A 20,993-nucleotide genomic window follows, 5' to 3' on the forward strand; every position below is an offset into this window, starting at 1 on the left:
ATGTCAAATTCATATTCATTATAAAAACGTGCTTTCCTTCATGCAAACTTACATGAAATGTAAGTACAGGAATCCAGAAAACATACCACCAGCAATAAAAACAAGCGGATAAACAGGAAAACTTTTAGTAATATAAATGCAGAATTATGCAATGTTGAAGAAGTGAAGAATGGCTACATATCTCATTAATCTTTTCTTTAATATTATTTGAGAGATACAATGAATATTCGTGAAAGTCAGCTTCCCAATTAGAGAAATAAGTAAAGATGAGGAAATAAAAACGGATTTATTACTAAATAAATCTAATAAATATAAAATCTTTAATTGCTATATTATCTCTGTCAATTATATAGGCTTGAAGGCATCTATATAATTTAGAAAAACATGGACTAAGCTTACTAATCAACTTTTTCTTCTAGGTGTCTTTGGTTCTTGACATACTTAGGCACATCCCTATGTGGTCTAAACAAAATAATATAGCACTTGGAGACAAAGATGCAACCTAGGAGGCCTGCACTGGAAGCCAGGATGGAAAAGACTTCCATGGCCATCACAAGTTTCCCCCTTGGTGCTGTGGTGGGCAGGAAGAAGAAGTGACCCAAACACTGAAATAAACCAACATGCTGAAAGAGAAGAATTTGGCTTCATTGAATGTGTCAGGCAGGTTCCTGGACAGGTAAGCCATGGTGTAGCTACCAAGTACCAGAGAGCAGAATTATCCCAGACCAGAGTGGAAGGCAATAGTGGAATTGCCCTTGTTGCATATAATAATTATGTGTCCATGTTCAGTGTGAGCATCTGAGTCAACAAAGGAGGAGGCGCTTAGCCAAATTCCACAGAGCACAAGTTGGATAAGGGTACAGATGGGAATGATGAAATTAGGAGCCCTTGATATCATTATCCACCTTATCAGTCTCCCTGGAATTGTGATCTGGAAAGCCAGAACCACAGTTACAGTTTTGGCCAAGACTGTGGAGAAAGCCACTGTGAACAGAACTGCAAATGTGCTCTGCTGCAGGACACAGGTGGCTGTGTTGGGACGGCCAATGAAGAGCAAGGGACAGAGAAAACAGAAGGTCAGAGTGATGAGCAGGATGTAAGTGAGAGACCGATTGTTGGCCTTACGATGGGGTGTGGTGGTACTTCACCAAGACACCAAGAACAACAGCTGTCAGTGCAGAGAAGCCCAGGGCCAAGGAGGTGAGTGCCATCCCCAAAGGGTCTTCATGGGACAAAAAGGTCACTGCTTTCTGGAGGCAGTGGCTCTGCTCTGTGTTTGCATAGTGACTTTCTGGACACCTCACACAATGATCCATATTTACTCGGGAATTAAAGTTATTGTGAGTCTCTGCTCAGGAAGCCACTTTGCATTACCAGCTCTCTGGCGTTGCCCACATTTCCTTTTTTGTTTCAGACTCAGTAAATCAGTGCTCAATAGTGCAAATTCCCAAATGCTCTCCAATTAATCATTCTAGATTGATCTTTTTTATAGGACATAAAATTAACCAGTCTATTTTATATTAGTGTGCTTAAATACATCTTCAATTAAGTAATAATTTAATATTTATATTATACTTACAAATTACCAATTTAATTTCTATAATCTAATATATGATCATAAGATCACCTCATTCTGATTTCCCTTGTGTGACTTTGTCCTGTGAGTTCGATATAAGGGTTTGTAATTTTAGGATTTTCTTGTAATATTCTCAGGTATCACACCCAAATCTATCTATTTCTATAGTTTTTATTGAATGAATTCTCCTGCATTTTCCTTCTCTGATAGTGTGGGAATGAGAACTATTAAATTCTTCAAAGCTTGAAAAACTTCTTTTTGTGAAACTGATTAGTCACTTCCAGGGGAGAAATGATCAACTTAACAGATAGCTATAAAACTCTTATTTAGTTGTAGTTGATCATGGAGTAATTATGTGATACTTTATTACTTTAAATTTTAGATTTTCATCTTCAATTCAAAAGTTATAAATAACTATATTAATACCATATTTTCATCCAATTAAAAATATTCAGTATTTTTGCAAAGTAGACATTTAAATTTGGTTTTTGTTGATAATTTGCATTAATCATTTTGTTACTGCCTACTGTCATTTATTACCATTATCAGCATTTTATTTGTTATTTACTCATAATACCCTGTCACTCTCAAGGCAATCCTGTCTCTTCTATTTTATCTGTGTTTACTTCTGTAGTTTAACTGAGCATGAATGCTTCAGAATCATAATCGCTAGAATTCTTATTAAAAGCACAGGCTGCATATGTCATGACAAATACTTTTTTATCAATTGAAAATAATATAAAGATATTCACATGTCATCCTATATGTTTTGCAGTATGAGACTACTGTTTTGAAATATTTGGTATTCATATTTTAATTTCTTTTTCTTACTAAATAAATTTTGAAATGTCTCCTTAAACTTCAACCATGCAGTGTTTTGATATTGATGATTATTGATGGTTCTAGTTACCCCTAGTGAATATATTTAACATGAACATAGCATGGCTCAATATGGACAAAGTCTCTATATGCACATTAAGTCTTTGGCTATGTGTATAGGAGGTCTCAATATGCACATTTTAAAATTAGGCAAATTAAACTCACAGAACTTTAAACTTTCTCTCCTTATGAAGTAATGTTATCACATCTGAGTGTTCAGGGAAGCCATATATTTGTTGAAAACAATCCAATTAATATATAAGAAGAATCTCCTTAGACATTAATATTAGGTTAAGGAATCCTCTTTGATTTTCTCTCAATATTCAATATTTTGTCTAAGTGTGCTCCCTTCAATTCGCTTTTTCAATTGTCTCATGCCTACTTTCTATTCCTTAGATATATTTTGACATAATATTTTTTTGTGGAATATTAGATGAGTATGTGTTACATTTGTTTATACTGTGGAACATTTGTTTCATGATACAAAGGTATGTTGCATTCTTTTATGGTATGAGTAGAGTATTCCTTTTCATCTCTAAAATACTGATTGGTCTAATAAAGTGTTGAATGGCCAATAGCAGAAAGAGAATGGTTAGAGAGGGCTTTCAGGTAGAAAGAATAATTAGGAGAAGAAATCTTGGAGACAAGAACCAAGGAGCAGTCTCCGGTCCCCTTTGAGAGCACCCTTGGAGCTCTGATACACCCCCATCCCAACCTCCAGCCTACCCCCCCCCCACCCTGTGCCCTACCCCCACCTACGGTCCTGCCGCTCTGGTTGAGCACTGGGACAGAGGGTGGAGCCAACAGTCCACCTACTTCGGAGACCTCTCGGAGCAACTCCGAACAAAGGAGACCTGACTATCCACGTGGGACCACCTGTAATTTCCACCGGCTTGGTCCCTGACCCCGCCTACAGTCCTCTGCTGGAGTCCCAGGCCCCTCCCAGAGATCCGCCTATCTGCGGGTCCACTTGGAGTTCCTGCAGGCAAGAGCAGCAACAGCCCCAAATCCGGGCCCCTGCCAAAGAACGAGGTCTCAGCTGGAGAGCGCCAGTTTCCAGTGAGATCCCACTACCCTGCAAGCCTTCTCAAGTTCCAGTCCAGCCCTTGTCCTCTTCTGCACGGCTATTGGCCAGAGAGAAGCCTCCTAGAAGGCTTGGACCACACAGAGAGATACAGACATTGAATCTTTGATCCACATAAGCCCATCTGGGAAGGACAATAGAGAGGAAGAAGAGACATACACCAACACCTACAGGAAGAAACTATGGGAAGAGGCAATGCAAGAGAACACCTAACAACAGAAAGACAAACACTGACACCACCAGAATCTAGGGAATCTACCAACTAGAATGGAACACAACAACAAAGCAGAGGAAGCAGAAAATTACGACTTAAAAATCACCATCACAAAAATGATAGAGGCCCTCAAAGAAGATATGAGAAAATCCCTTAAAGAAATAGAGGAAAAACAAACAAAAAGTGGAAGAAATGAACAAATTCCTTAAAGGAAAGTACAGAAAGCCAAGAAAAAACAATTAACCAGGTGAAGGAAACGGTTCAAAATTTGAAAACCGAAATTGAAAATAAAGGCAACACAAATGGAAGGAAAGCTGGAAATTGAAAAGCTGGGCAAAAAATCGGAAACCACGGACACAAGCATAACCAGTGGAATTCAGAGATGGAGGAGTCTCGAAAATAGAAGATAAACTAGAAGAAATAGATTCATCGACCAAAGAAAACCATAAATCTAACAAATTTAACACTAATATCCAGAAGTGTGGAGAGGAAGAACATGAAGGAGCTGAACTAGAACCAATAGGCATAAGAGAAAAACCAAGAAACTACAGCTCAAAAATGCTCAAAACATATTAACAAATAAACAGGAAAACTGCGTCTGAAGAACTGATATGGCCATGAAAGCCACAAGAGCATCTCGAACCTAAATAGGCTGGATAAAGACCTCGTTATTCAATAAATCCAAAACACAGCATTTGAATAGAGAAAAATAACAAGAGCAGCAGCTACGGAAAAGGGATTGAACTAACATATAAAAGGCAGACCTATAAATACCAATACTACTGAAACCTCAAGGCCAGAAGGTCCTGGACAGATGTTCTAAAAAGTGTTAAGAGAACACGGATGCCAGCCTAGGCTACTATATCCAGCAAAACTCTCAGTCAATATAGATGGAAAGAACAAGATATTCAATGACAAAACCAGATTTTCCCCCAATATGTATCTACAAATCCAGCCCTACAGAAAGTATTGGAAGGGAAAATTCCAACCCAAGGAAGGTAACTACGCCCACAAAAATGTAGGCAACAGATAATCCAACTACACAAGAAACCTAGGGTGAAGCAGAACAAATATATTCACAATACCACTGCCAACAACAAACCTAAATCAAACAACCTTCAACAATCAATGGTCCTTACTCACCCTCAACATTAATGGTCTTAACTCACCTATAAAAAGACACAGATTAACAGAATGGATACGAAGCCAGAATCCATCCTTCTGCTCATACAAACACATCTTAGCTCCAAAGATAGACATTACCTCAGGGTAAAGGTTGGGAAAAGATTTTCCAATCAAATGGAAATAAGAAGCAAGCAGGCGTAGCTATCCTAATATCTAACAAGCTAGACTTCAAACCAAAACTAGTCAAAAGAGATGAAGACGGTCATTTCATATTCATCTCAGGAGAAATCCATCAACACAAAGTCTCAATTCTGAACATCTATGCCCCTAATACAAAGCCACCCACATTCGTAAAAGAAACTCTACTAAAACTCAAAGCCCATATAAAACCTCACACACTTATAGTGGGAGACTTCAATACACCACTCTCAACACTAGACAGGACCACAAATCAGAAACTCAACAAAGAAACAAAAAGAATTAACAGAAGTTATGTCTCAACTGGGGCTAACAGACATCTATAGAACATTCCATCCAAAGACAAAAGAATATACCTTCTTCTCTGCTCCACATGGAACCTTCTCTAAAATCGACCACATACTAGGAGACATAACAAACCTCAACAGATACAAGAGAATAGAAATAGTCCCCTGTATCTTATCGGACCACCATGCTTTAAAATTGGAATTCAACAACAATACAAATAGCAGAAAACCTGCAAACTCATGGAAACTTAACAATGTGCAATTGCACCACTCCTGGGTCAAAGAAGAAATAAAGAAAGAAATTAAAGACTTTCTAATATTCAACGAGAATGAGGATACAACATACCTGAACTTATGGGACACCTTGAAAGCAGTGCTACGAGGGAAGTTCATTGCACTAAGTGCCCATATGAAGAAAACAGAGGATAGTCACATAAATGAATTAACAGCGCAACTGAAAACCTTAGAACAGAGAGAAAGCGAATTCACCCCGCAGGAGCAGAGCCCAGGAAATAATCAACTTGAGGGCTGAAATCAACAAAATAGAAACCAGGAAAACAATACAAAAAATCAATGCAACAAAGAGTTGGTTTTTGAGAAAATCAACAAGATTGATAAACCTTTATCCAAATTAATGAAAAAGCAGAGACAGAACATGCAAATTAACAAAATCAGAAACGAAATGGGGGAACATAACAACAGACACAGAGGAAATCCAGACAATTTTCAGGTCATACTTCGAAAATCTGTATTCCACAAAAATTGAAAATTCAAAGGAAATGGACAAGTTTCTGGATAACTATCACTTACCAAAATTAAATCAAGAACAGAGAAACAACTTAAATAGACCTATAACCCGAAATGAAATAGAAGCAGTCATCGAAAGCCTTCCAACGAAAAAAAGTCCAGGGCCAGATGGATTCAGTGCAGAATTCTACCAGACATTCAAGGAAGAACTAATACCACTACTCCTCAAACTGTTCCACAAGATAGAAACAGAAGGTTTATTGCCAATCTCTTTTATGAGGCCACAATAACTTTGGTACCCAAACCTCACAAAGACACAACTAAGAAAGAAAACTACAGACCAATATCCCTGATGAACATCGATGCAAAAATACTCAATAAAATAATGGCAAACCGAATTCAAAAATACATCAGAGAAATCATCCACCATGATCAAGTAGGCTTCATACCTGGATTGCAGGGATGGTTTAACATACGAAAATCTATCAACGTGATCCACCATATAAACAAACGGAAAAAGAAAAACCATATGATTATCTCCCTAGATGCAGAAAAAGCCTTCGATAAAATTCAACACCCTTTCATGATAAAGGTATTAGAGAGGTCAGGGATAACAGGAACATACCTAAACATAATAAGAGCAATATACAGCAAACCAACTGCCAACATCAAACTGAATGGAGAGAAACTTAAGCCAATTCCTCTAAAATCAGGAACAAGACAAGGCTGTCCTCTCTCTCCATATCTCTTCAATATCGTACTAGAAGTTCTAGCTAATGCTATAAGACAACAAAAGGAGATAAAGGGCATCCAAATTGGAAAGGAAGAAGTCAAACTGTCTCTATTTGCAGATGATATGATAGTTTACATAAGCGACCCAATAAACTCTACCAGGGAACTCCTACAGCTGATAAACACCTTCAGCAAACTAGCAGGATACAAGATAAACTCAAAAAAATCAGTAGCCCTATTTTTTTCAGACGACAAAGAGGCAGAGAAAGAAATCAGAGAAACATCACCCTTTACAATAGCCACAAGCAACATAAAGTATCTTGGTGTAACGCTTACCAAACAAGTAAAAGATCTATATAATAAGAACTTTGTGACTCTAAAGAAAGAAATTAAAGAAGATACCAGAAAATGGAAAGACCTCCCATGCTCTTGGATAGGTAGGATAAACATAGTAAAAATGGCAATCTTACCAAAAGCAATCTACAGATTCAATGCAATCCCCATTAAAATCCCACCACAATTCTTCACCGACCTTGAAAGGATAATAATCAACTTTATATGGAAAAACAAAAGACCCAGGATAGCCAAAACAACCCTATACAATAAAAGAACATCAGGAGGCATCACCATTCCTGACTTTAAGCTCTACTACAGAGCTATAGTTCTGAAAACAGCCTGGTATTGGCATAAAAATAGACAGGTAGACCAATGGAATCGAATTGAAAATCCTGATATTAATCCACGCACCTATGAACACCTGATTTTTGACAAAACAGCTAAAATGATACAATGGGGCAAAGACAGCATCTTCAACAAATGGTGCTGGCACAATTGGATGAGGGTGTGTAGAAGACTGCAGATAGACCCATGTCTGTCGCCATGCACAAAACTCAAGTCCAAATGGATCAAAGACCTCAACATCAATCCAGCCACATTGAACCTCTTAGAAGAGAAAGTAGGAGGTACCCTTGAACAAATTGGTATAGGAGACCGCTTCTTGAACATAACTCCAGGGGCACAGACACTGAAAGAAACAATTAATAAATGGGACCTCTTCAAACTTAGAAGCTTCTGTAAGGCAAAGGACACAGTTGACAAGACCAAACGGCAGCCCACAGACTGGGAAAAGATTTTCACTAATCCTATATCCGACAAAGGGCTGATCTCCAAAATATACAAAGAACTCAAGAAACTAGTCAACAAAACACCAAATAACCCTATTAAAAAATGGGGTACAGAACTGAAGAAAGAATTCTCAATGGAGGAAATCAAAAAGGCTGAAAGACACTTAAGAAAATGCTCCACATCCTTAGCTATCAGGGAAATGCAAATCAAAACAACTTTGAGATACCATCTTACCCCTGCCAGAATGGCTAAAATTAGAAACACCAGTGATGACTTATGTTGGAGAGGATGTGGAGAAAGTGGAACACTCCTCCACTGCTGGTGGGAGTGCAAACTCATACAGCCACTTTGGAGATCAGTATGGCGGTTCCTCAGGAAAATGGGAATTAGTTTACCACAGGACCCGGCAATCCCCCTCTTAGGCATATACCCAAAGGATTCACATCAATGCAACAAAGACATCTGTTCAACTATGTTCATAGCAGCACTATTTGTAATAGCAAGAACCTGGGAAGCAACCTAGATGCCCTTCAATTGAAGAATGGTTAATGAAGATGTGGCACATCTACACAATGGAATACTACTCTGCAGAAAAAAATAATGGTATCTTGAAATTCGCAGGCAAGTGGATGGCACTTGAAGAAAACATCCTGAATGAGGTAACCCAGTCACAAAAAGAGGAACACAGTATGTACTCACTCATATATGGATTTTAGACCTAGATCAAATGATCACCAGCCTATAATTCACATCACCAGAGGAACTAGGATACAAGTTGTATTCTAAGAGATTCATATAAAGTCCCTCACAGAACTGGGAAGGGACAAGTCCCCCAGACCTCAGGTATAGTGGGGGAGGACAGCTAATGGAGAGACAAGTAGGAGAAAATGAGAGGGAGGAGAGGGAAGGCATGTGCGACCAGGAGGATTGAGCCTGGTTAGGAATGGAAAATAGGAAAGAGAGAGAGAGACAGAGACAGAGAGAGAGAACATAAAAGAGGGGGCCAATATTGGTTTGAAGATAAAGTTGAACACAAAGAAAGGTCGAGGGAACTACAAGACTGCTCCCAACTAACAATCTCAGCTTCCGTGGAAAGGCTATCATAAATGCCCTTCCCGGAGAGTGAGATCAACAACTAACTTCTCCATGGAGTCCTCAACTAATGCCTGTTGAAAACAGGAGCAAACACCCATACATAAACACTGAGTCAAACTAGAACCCAGAAGCAGATGGAGAGGACAAGACCATGCGGTAGAAGTACATAGAGACAGCTTACCTGAACAAGGAGGAGCTAAGGGCCACTAGACTGATAGCTGGGAAGCCAACAGGGGTCTGACTCGGACTCCCCTGAATATGGGTCTCAGCCAGAAGGTCTGAGCAGTCTAAGAGACCTCAGACAGTGGAGCCAGGATGTATCCCTGGTGCACAAAAGGACTTTGCAAACATATCCCCCATGGAGGGATAACTGCCTTATTCTAGAGATAGGAGAGAAGCCCTAGTCCCTACTTCACAGGACCTGTCAGATCTACATGACCCCAACTGGATGGCATTCCCCTACATATTGTATTGTGGTGGGGGGTTGGGAGGGGAGGGTGTTTAGAGTGTATGGGAGAGGGTAGAGAGGGCAAAAGGGAGGGAAGGAGGGAGGGAGGGCTTGGGGGGAGGGAGGGAGGGAGGGAGAGGGAACTGGGATCGACATGTAAAATAATAATAATAATAAAAAAAAACGCTTTGACTCCAAAATTTAAGTTGAAGAACAAGTTACTGGGGAAAAGTATTTCTATTTTTGTTTCCACAGAAAATGAAAAGATGTGGATTCCTTCCAGACTAATGTGGTTTGATCACACCAGATCGCCTGAAACAGAGTACAAGCTGATCCTACATTCCAAACAGCTGGACAAAACAGCCCTACAGACTACAGCTAGGATATCTGAATCTTCTTCGAATCCCCCAAGACAGCGCCCCTTACCAGCAGGAAGTAGTTTGGAAAGAACGACGCCCAAATTCCCAAATATTGTGTATAAATGTTTGTTTTCATTTAATTGGACTTTGTTATATAAAATTAAATAAAAAAATACTCTATATGCAAAAAAAAAAAAAAAAAAAAAAAAAGAACCAAGGAGCAAAAGAAGGAGAAAAAGAGGAGGACATAGGGAACCAGCCACCATGCTACACAGCAAGCCAGGGAGAAAGAATTTTTAAAAGATGTGTACACTTGAGAAAATCAACACTCAGAGGCATAAGGTAGACATGACAATTTTAGTTAAGAGAAGCTGGCTAGAAAAAAAAAGTCAAGCTAAGGCCCAACATTTGTAAAAAAAAAAAAAAAAAAAAAAAAAAAAAAAAAGAAGCCTTCATGTAATTATTTGGGAGTTGGGTAGCAGGCACTCAAAGAGCCAAAGAGTAAAAATCTAGCAACTACATAAGGTTCCTAACTATGTCCCCAGTTGCCTGGAAAAGACGATACTTTAAAAGCAGTGTCCTTCCTTATTGTATAAACATTTGTATATATGTCTGACTTATTCACAGTATTATCATTAATGGAAGTGGTCATATGCCATTTTCACCTAGTCGTCACAAAATTATTCCATAATTTTCTTCTTCTATGTTTAATATTTTTTCCATTAACTTCTTTTAGAAAATAGTCATTTGTATACAATGACTATTTACCACATTAATTAGCTTACATTAATAAAATAACTCAAAAGAAATACACATATGTATTTAAGTTAATGAACCATAGCAACAATTGATTTAAAAATATTTGTGTTCAATGAAACTCTCACAAGAGGTTTTTGATGTATCACCCTAGTGGATGTTTTCTGGATCTAAACATGTATTAACTATTTCATATCTATGTGATTTAAGGATGTCCCTCTCCTTGGAAGTTACATAGCTATGATGTTTCTGGTACTCATGTAAAGATGGAGGAAAACAGTAAACCTGTTACACTTCAGGTAACTGGGTTCAGTTAAAAGCCCCCTATGGTGTCTGTAGTACACTTTCAGGAAATCTGATACTCTAATCTCACTTTGATGGGCACACTGTAAACAAAGGTAAAACACTCACAGATAAAATGACAAACATGTAAAATAAAACATTTTATAATATGTCCATGAGTCAATAAAATACGTTTCTAACCACCTCTGATGAAGCTAGAACCATGACTGAAAATATGCAACTAAGGACCATAAGGATCCAGCTCTTAAATGTGTGTTAACTATGAACTAAATATGCTATGAAATACAAGAGAAGTCAGTAATTTATAGTGTGTGTGTGTGTGTGTGTGTGTGTGCATTAAATGCTAGGGAGAAATAAAGCAGAATATTCCACAATGGGTAAAGCTGGTCTATGAAAGTATCAGTGGCTGTAGAGGATCAACAACATAAATCAAGTATGAGTTTCAATGGACAAAGCATTAGTTAAATGATGATAAAATGAACCAAAATATTTTTACTTCTAACTGATAAAAGAACAGGACTCTACTGTTCCTTCACAGAATCATTTCATCAGTTTAGACATTACCAAAAACTGTAGAGAGGTAGGGAAATTCCCCCAGTGAGTCCAACACTTACCTGTGACATTGGAAATCGCATTATCTGGTCATCGAGTGCAATCATAGCAACAGGCAGGCCTCCCTTCCTGGGAAGATTTTCTGAATCCAGGAAAACAGCTCTCACTGCACACAGAGTGAGGAAGCTGAGAATCAAATACATGGTGACAATACTCAGGAGTGGACAGTTGTAACATACTCAGGAGTGGACAGTTGTAAGACAATAAAAATATTATTTTCCAACAAGAACATGGCAAGTTATTATATTTATTAATTGTAGATCTTTGTTTTGACACATACCTTCTAATTTCAATATAGAATAAGAATTATGAAGTTCAATGTATTTAATCAATGATGCAAAACAACAGAATTATGAACAGTTCTGGAAATGTTAGAGGTAGGGCAAAATAAGAAAAAATGTTAGGTCACTAAGTACATGTCTAAAAGGGCAACTGTAATGCTATAGTGATCCTATTGTGAACTTCCTGACAGCTGGAGTGAGCAGCTTTGTTTCCCAATGGTGATGCTTAATTTACATTTCGAGTTTGAAAGATTCAGATTTACCAAATAAACTGTTCTTTGTGACTGTCTGTTAAAAATAATGGACAGTATGTTACATGAAGTGAAAACATATTCTATAAGAAAGTAGCACCTTTTCATTTTCTTTTGTTATGGACTGAATGAAAAGCAAAAGGGGAAACAGAGAGCAGTGTTCATCAGCATGTAGTACCTGACTGAAGATACTCTTTTTTTCAGGCTCTTGCCTACATAGTTATTGAAACACACACCAAGTGTGACCAGAAGTCTATGTAAAGTTATGTTCCCCCCACCCTTTTTTGACAATTGGTTCCCTTCTCAGCAGGAAGACATGTAATATGCCCACATTTATGTGCCCTCAATGCTATTACATATTGCCAGGTGCCCAAAAGCCAATTGAACATGCACTGAAATTTTCTAATCTGGGAGTCAAATTAATGTCTTCTCAGGTAGTTTCAGCACAAGGATGAAATCATTATAAATAGTCACTGATTTTATAACTGGAAATAAATGCCCATTGAAAAAAAAATTCCATTACTCAGAGGAAGGAACAAAAAGTTCCACAGATGATAGTAGCTTTGTGCATACAGATTGTCACTGAGTAAGGTATCAACAACCATTACATCCACAAACAACTGTTTATTGAAAGAGATCAATGCAATGATGTAAGATTCAACCCACCTCTGTAAATCCTGTGGCCCACTGGATCATATGATCAGACAAAAGCAGTTCTTGGCCCTGTGGGGCTTTTGGAGAAAATGTTCCAACCTTCATCTTTTGTCTGAGACCAAGGGGAAAATTCCAGAAGTTGAGAATATCATATTGTGTATCTAATTTCCTTTGTGACTTCAAAACTACAAGGTTTCCAGAAGCATTTTTGAAATGGGTATTTTTGAGAAAATGGTGAAGCTAACGAGATGTAAAATCTGATGTTGAATTCATTCCCAGAAAATTTAAACACAACATCATAAAACAATGTGTCTCACTATATCAATTTCCTGACATTAATTGCAAACTATGTCAACATATCAACATTTTATTGGATGAAGACCAAGAATGAACATATCATATTTCTAGACTGACATCAGTTTCAGAAGAAATAATTCTCTCTCTCTCTCTCTCTCCCTTCCTCTCTCTCTCTCTCTCTCTCTCTCTCTCTCTCTCTCTCTCTCTCTCTCTCTCTCTCTCTCACACACACACACACACACACACTAAACCTTAATCAGTGATTGTTGATTCAGACAAATGCCCAACTTCTTGAAGTGTTAGCCACCACTCAATGCTTTAACTTGTAAGCAAGGGTGTTTAATGCCTAAACTTAATGATAATGGTCAGATACTGTTAGGTAACAAACATAACTTCAGAATTTGAACTTTAATGATTTAGCAAAATTTGAGCATTTAGTATCTACTTCTCCTATTTCAGCTCTGAAATATACTTAGAGATAATGAGTTTTCAAACTTATTTCATTATAATGAGTAGATTATAAAGTTAATTGTAACACAAAGTAGATAATGACATTTACACATTTAAACATTTTCTTGTCCTCCCTTCATCAGGAACAATGACATATATGTCTGCAGCAAATTCTAGATTATAAGTGACATACAATATCTTAGGTGCCTTTTGGTAAAATTTGCAGAGTGCATAATCATGTATTGAGTGCTTTTAAATATCCTCATAACTCACAATGCTATTGTTAAAATATACAAGGAGAGAAATTACCTCCCAAGGGTAAGTATTTACCTCCCCATTTCCATGGGGGTAATTTTGTACTTGGTTGATAGTCATCTCATGGAGACTGTGAGCCACAGCATACACAGAATTATATATATTGTAACTCTCTTCAGTCATGTCCATTTCCCAAATATCTCTAGGCAACATTTTCAAGGAAACATTGAGTGGACAGTTACACAGTATTTTACAATCAGGTCCAGAATAAGAGCAATTGAAGTGTTCATTCCAAATATGAGCAAGATAATGGTCATCTGGGTATTTAGAAGGATTATATGCCCAGATAAACTTCTTAATTCAGAAATCTTAACATGGTGAGGTGTGAAAATCAGACTCCCACATGAAATAAAAAGAAATAGTACTCAGATCCCATTGTGACTTCATGACCCGGACTTTCCAGTTCACCAAATGTTCCCCTATGTACAGAAATATACCAGTTAAAGATTCAGTGTCACCATGAATGATAACCACATATGCAGTTGATTTCATGGTCTCCTTGAAAGTCCTTAAAGAATTATAGTAGAAGGGAACTACATTGTCTGGAATCATTTCTACAAAAGCTATACACATTCTGTTCCTGTCCATCTCTTTTCTCAAGTCTGAGAGAACTTCAGCACCATTATGATCATCTACAAGAACCAGCCCCACCCATGTCCTGCTGAAATGAAGCATCAAAAGGACAATGACATGTGACAGAGATGTTTCCTTGGATGCTGTCTGGTAGAGAGAAGAGAACTGTCTTCTGTCACTCAGGATAGTGTCAAATTGGCCAAAAGTAACCTGCAGGAAATTTCAAATAGGAAACATAAAATACAATCTTGAACCTGAGGCAGCACTTTGGAATAGTAAAGATTAACATCTGCTCATGATGTTTTAATCTCCTATCTTGTCTCACAAGACGTAGCACTTTCTAAACACCAAAAATAGGCTCCAAACTCTTCCTATCCTCCATCTCCAGCAAAGTATGTGAGGCTATATAACCAAATTCCTGGTTAATTCACTTTGATTGATGAATGACATATACTAACTTCTGTATATTTTGATATTTTTAATACAGGTTTTTTGTTTCCTAACAACCTTGTCCTTCACCTGTGGATATTTGTAGAGATTCAGAAGTCTCCCAATATGTGCAGATGTTGCCCATGATATCCCTGTCAGTAAAGCAGCAGCCTTCTTCTGCCTTCTACATGTGTAATTGGGAATCATTGTTCCCATGCCTGTGAGGCAAATGAAAGGTGCCTCCAGAGTATTCCATTGATTGCTGTTGACATTATAGAGATCAAAACCTAGAGATGTGTTAGGTAAAATGTGAGTGTTTCTGTTGATTTCCTCAATGGCAAATATGAAGGCCAAAAGAAACCTGGTAGCTCCTTGCCTTGAACCTACAGAGAATTATTAATATTTATGATGGGGCCTCACATGTTCTTACAGTATGATACAATGGCTTTTATACTTTCTATGTTACATAGCTACAAAAATAATCTTTGCCATCATGATAATGGTTGTAATTTGAATGCCAACAATCATAGTAAGTGGTGACCTTATTACATAAAAGCCTGGATGGATCAAAAATTTCTGGACAGGAAAGTTAACTCATATCACACATGGAATCTTCTGGTAAGTAGAAACACATACAAACCCCCTAATTCTTTGATGTTTTAGTGAAATAAGCAGCATATAGAAAATTTCATTCTTAAAGTCTCCCCCATTCTGTACTATAACACCTCAAGGCATCCACACCACACCAACTCTGTCTGTACATGGGTGGAGAGACTGCAGCCTTTCAGATGTTCTAATTAAGGACCAATGATGCTCATGGAGACATCTACCTGAGTTGCATGAATCAATCCTAAAGCAACATTAGGATCTGCACTGAGAGAGGTTTAAACATCCCCCACCCAAGCACAGTTCTTTGAACAACCTTTCACCTGTCCCATTGCCATCTCTTTCTCTTAGAGATGTACAAGGAAGAGCACAATGACTGGGTGATCTTAGTAAGATCATGGAACCTCCCTAGCAAAGTGGATTACACGTCAACCTTGAATGCCCTGATGGTGGATGTGGTTACTTTATTCAGTAGCTTTATTCATCAGCTTTATTCAGTAGCTGAGTTCAACTTGAACAGAAATATGACCTGGTTGATGACCCATATGATCCTCATCAAGATGGAAGCAACCATGTTACTTGGCTCTTGTAACAAGTGTGGGTTCACAGGGGTCCATGGAAAGAACTCACAGATGGAGTCTAAGGATGATTTTATGACCTTTCCAGATACAGGGGTAAATAGCTTCTCATGGACTGACACTTAGCAAAAGGCTTTTTCTTTATTCAATTTGCATCTTTATCAAGTTAATTTCCATATACCAAAACCTCTTATTTAAGTTTTTCAAAGGGACCATGCCAAATGCATAGTCTCACTTAAAGAATACTGCATTTTTTCCCAACAAGTTTTGCATACGATTTATGCCCTTAGGATGCTCTCAGGTGTGGGTGAATTAAGGAAGCCCAGGAATAACCAAATAAAAGAATAACAAATGTTAGTTGGGGAACATTCACACAATGAAATTTTTCTGCCTTTAGGTGCTGGAAGCTGCCATTTGCTCCATGACCACCACTGGAAAAGGGGGAGGGGGGAGAAGGAGAACTTGCTCCCAGTTTACAAGTAGAACCTGAGATCCTGGCCAAAATGGGCTGATACTTCATAGACTATTGGCTGAATGAGTTCTCACAACACTCAGCTAAGATTTTCATGGTTTAAACAGAAGGTACAGAGGACAAAAGGTAGCTGTCAAGAAAAGCAGATCAAAGCTAAATGCTGACAATCCGGAATCAAACCAAGTGCAAAAATCTGCAGGAGTGCCTGTCATATGTCCCCCTTTTGTATATGTAACAATTAATTATGCTGGGGGTTTTGTAGCTTTACAGCAAATACAACCTTTGTTTTATGATCTTATATAAGTAAGTGAAAATACATTTTAAAGCCAATATGGTCGCTATTGCTAGCACAAGAGTAACACTTGCTAAAATAAGAAATCTATTAAAATGATTCAAAGGCATGAATGAGGCTATTGTATCTGAAATGTTTTCTGTAACATCCATTATTGTCGTAAAAGTTAAATTTTTTGATAAAAATTTCTTTAATTTCTGGCTATAAATAATTTGAGAAGGAGTAGGATGATAAATCAAGTGTACTTTTATTATCTCCTAGTCATACTTGATATTGTTGAACTTTAAAGGTGTGATACATAGGGTGTAGCATTCTAATCTCATTTTAATTTTATCTGCTCCTTCAATATTTCTAACTGATCTCCCAACAGTATAATAGCTTGACTCAAATCAGCTAATTCATTAACTATCTCACTATCTAATTTACTTTGTTCCATCCAAAGTTCTGTAAAATGTTTAGTTTAGTCTCTAATGAACTCAGCAGCTTGTATTTCTTAGTGATGGGCCACCCTGGTTGGCGCAGCACTAGCAGTCAATGCAATAATTCCCATTATTACAGTTCAACCATTCTACATGTTCTTAATATTCTTTCAGCAAGCTTCTGTTGAGTTTTTGGGATGGCCTCAACAACTTCACCTTTATTCAGATTGCTTACCTTGCTCTGAGAATGCATAAATTTGCAGAAGTTAAATTTAGAGGCATACTAGAACTAATTCAGGTATGAAAGGGACAGCATTTTCAAGTAGTGTTGTAATTATTAGGGTGCCATTTTACAGGCTCTTCAGAAGCAAGTTAGGTAATGGTATGCATACTATAAAAGGATGGCTTCAAGTTAGTCTACAAGACAAAGTATATTTATCATCCATAATGCTTACATTTCCTTCCCATGCTTTGAAAGGGTAGAAGGCATTTGCTAATTGCCATAAGTTAGTTTGAACAGAATTGCAAAACTTCAGGAGAGGACTTTACATCCTAACTCCGTGACAATTGATAGGATCAATAACAGAAGAACTAATTTCCACAGATCCTTTCAAATCTTACCACTTCCATCTTAACTCAGAGTGAGAACACTTTCCTCAAGGGAAGCCACAAGGGCTCCAGTGAATGACTTCTCCATGGGAGATATTGATAAGCACTCGAGGTTTCTCACTCTTACATTGTTGCTAATGTACTCAGTCAGATTCCTTGCTGGTAACCCACATATAACAGAAGGGTAGATTTATGGAACTAGTAGCGTTAATCTCCTGTCCTTTAAAGCCAGATGCATTAAGCATATAAAACTGAGTAGGATAGTATTAGCTAGTATTGACTATAGATAGTCATATTTGCGAATTTTTATTTAGACATTAAATTCCATTTCCCTTACAAGTGAGAATTCCTTGTACTTCCACAGTATAATTTTAAATCTCTATACCCCCCTTGATTGGCTGAGCAGGACCTCAGGTGTCATGAGGACAAGGTAGCCAAAAAAATTCATTAACCACCCGAATTGCTGCTGAGTTAATTGGACGATTGGGGGTATAGGCCCAATAACTATGATCAGTACATAACCTGCCCAGATACCACCTATACCATAGCAACGGACTAAGAATTTAAAGGTTACTGGGTCATTTGAATTATTGCCTCCCCTTTGTCACACAAATTCTTAAGCTGTCTCCAGGTTGATGGATTCACTTTCTGCCCCAAAGTCCTTCTGTATCTTTACCTTCCCAGAGGCATCTCAGCAGCAGAAGCATCTGAGAGATTCCTCTTCTCATGACAGATTTTTATCAATTTTGATGGTATACATAACCTTTGATCTCTTGTAGAAACATAAGCATACCCTCGGCCCCTTAACACTTTCCCTGGTTTTACATAGGATGACCTAATTCAGCAATTTTTTTTTTCCACAATCAAGTATCTTTCAGCAGCTGTTGTCCCTGTTTCATTAGTGTTTAAACATTTTCAAGTTAGTAGATCATTATGTAGTCTATCCTTGGGGTCCTCGTATCCCTCTTCTGTTTTAACAAGCATCTCCTTTAGAGTGTGAATAGATCTTTAATCAGGTTTTAATATCTCTGGCCTTCAGGCCTCATACACCTATTTCTCTCTACATTCTGTTTTACCTGAGATAAAGTTCCGATGCCTAATATTTGAATGAAGACTTCTTGTAAAGGACAGTAGGGATTTAGAGAGAGAGACAGAGACAGAGACACACACAGAGAAAACAAACATAAAAGAGGGGAGCCATTATTGGTTTGAAGAGAAAACTGAACCTAAAGAAAGGTCTAGAGACCTACAAGATTGAGCAACCGTGGAAAGGCTACCATAAATGCCCTTCCCAGATAGTGAGATCAACAACTAACCTATCCACCTAAAAGTATACAATGGGAGGAGGAAAGCATCTTCAACAAATGATGCTGGCACAATTGGATGACGGTGTATTGAAGACTGCAGATATACCCATGCCTATTGTCATGCACAAAACTCAAGTCCAAATGGATCAAAGACCTCAACATAAATACTGTAGTGAGATAGTCCTTCTGTGGCACTGACCACGCCCATTGGGGGGTGGAGCCATGGGCGGAAGTGACCTGTGGAAGGAGGTCGGAGAGAGAGCCAGGAAAAGCTCTCTTGTTGGTGTGACTCGGACAGGAGAGCATCAGGTTGAATTTCCTGGTGTTCATCTGTCTAGGTTGTAAGTTATTTCTCCCTGAATAAACATCTATTCGGCCTATTTGTTTATCCTGATCCTTATTTAACTGCGATAAAATACAGCCACACTGAACCTCTTAGAAGAGAAAGTGGGAAGTACTCTTCAACAAATTGGTAGAAGAGACCACTTCCTGAACATAACTTTAAGTAGCACAGACAATGATGACTAAAACATCAAATAACCCTATTAAAAAAAATGGGTACAGAACTGGAGAGAGAATTCTCAATAGAGGTAATCAAAAAGGCTGAAAGACACTTAAGAAAGTGCTCAACATCCTTAGCTATCTGGGAAATGCAAATCAAAACAACTGAGATACCATCTTACTGCTGACAATGACAACTTATGCTGAAGAGATGTGGAGAAAGGGGAACATTCCTACACTGCTGGTGGGAGTGGCGGTTCCTCAGGAAAATGGGAATCGGTCTCCCACAGGACCTCACAATCCCACTCTTAGGAATATACCCAGATGATTCACATCTATGCAACAAAGTCATCGGTTCAACTATGTTCATAGCAGCATTACCTGTAATAGCCAGAATCTGGAAGCAACCTAGATACCCCTCAACTGAAGAATGGATAAAGAAGATGTGGCACATTTATACAATGAAATACTACTCTGTGGAAAAAAATAAAAATGGAATTTTGAAATTTGCTGGCAAATGGATGGAACTGAAGAAACCATCCTGAATGAGGTAACCCAGTCACAAAAAGAGGAACACAGTATGTACTCACTTATATATGGATTTTAGCCCTAGAGCAAAGGATCACCAGCCTATAGTTAACACCGCCAGAGAAACTAGGATACAAGGAGGAACCTTGTCACTTGCAAGAGATCTCATTTATTAACTGTTGATCTTAGTGTCTGTGCTACTGGTGTTAGGTTCAGGAAGCAGTCTCCTGTACCAGTTTGTTCAGGAGCACCTACCACTTTCTTTTCTAAGAGGTTCATTGTGGCTGGATTTAATGTTGAGGACTTTGATCCATTTGGACTTAAGTTTTGTGCATAGCAATAGACATGGATCTATATGCAATCTTCTACATTCGAGCATCCAGTTATGCTAGCATTATTTGTTGAATGTTCTTTTTCCGTTGTATAATTTTAGCTTCTTTGTCAAATATCAGGTATTTCTAGGTATGTGGATTAATATCAGGGTTTTCAATTCAATTCCATTGGTCTACCTGTCTATTTTTGTGCCAATACCAAACTGTTTTCATTACTATGGCTCTATAGTAGAGCTTGAAGTCAGGGATGGTGATGCCTCTGAAAGTTTTTTTATTGTACAGGGTTGTTTTAGCTATCCTGGGTCTTTTGTTTTTCCATATAGGGTTAAGTACTGTTCTTTCAAGGTCTGTGAAGAATTGTGCTGAGATTTTGATGGTGATTGCATTGAATCTGTAGATTACTTTTGGCAAGATAGCTATTTTTACTATGTTGATCCTGCCTATCCAAGGGGATGGGAGATCTTTCCATTTTCTGTGATCTTCTTTAATTTATTTTTTTAAAGATGTAAAGTGCTTGCTATATAGGTCTTTTACTTGTTTGGTTAGTGTTGTCCCAAGA

General features: G+C 38.0%; 1 protein-coding gene across 1 annotated transcript; it reads right to left on the reverse strand.

Annotated features, from left to right (window-relative positions):
* Positions 1-398: 398 nt before the first annotated feature.
* On the reverse strand, positions 399-20,381 carry LOC127215280 (vomeronasal type-2 receptor 116-like). Its single transcript, XM_051175655.1, is given in 9 exon segments — positions 399-587; positions 590-1,124; positions 1,126-1,321; positions 11,537-11,666; positions 12,739-12,966; positions 13,783-14,082; positions 14,326-14,571; positions 14,881-15,173; positions 20,336-20,381. Coding segments are annotated over 9 exon segments (2,163 nt in total).
* Between the last annotated feature and the right edge of the window lie 612 nt (positions 20,382-20,993).

This window comes from Phodopus roborovskii, unplaced genomic scaffold, assembly GCF_943737965.1.
Source record: "Phodopus roborovskii unplaced genomic scaffold, PHOROB, whole genome shotgun sequence".
Classification (NCBI taxonomy): Eukaryota; Metazoa; Chordata; class Mammalia; order Rodentia; family Cricetidae; genus Phodopus; species Phodopus roborovskii.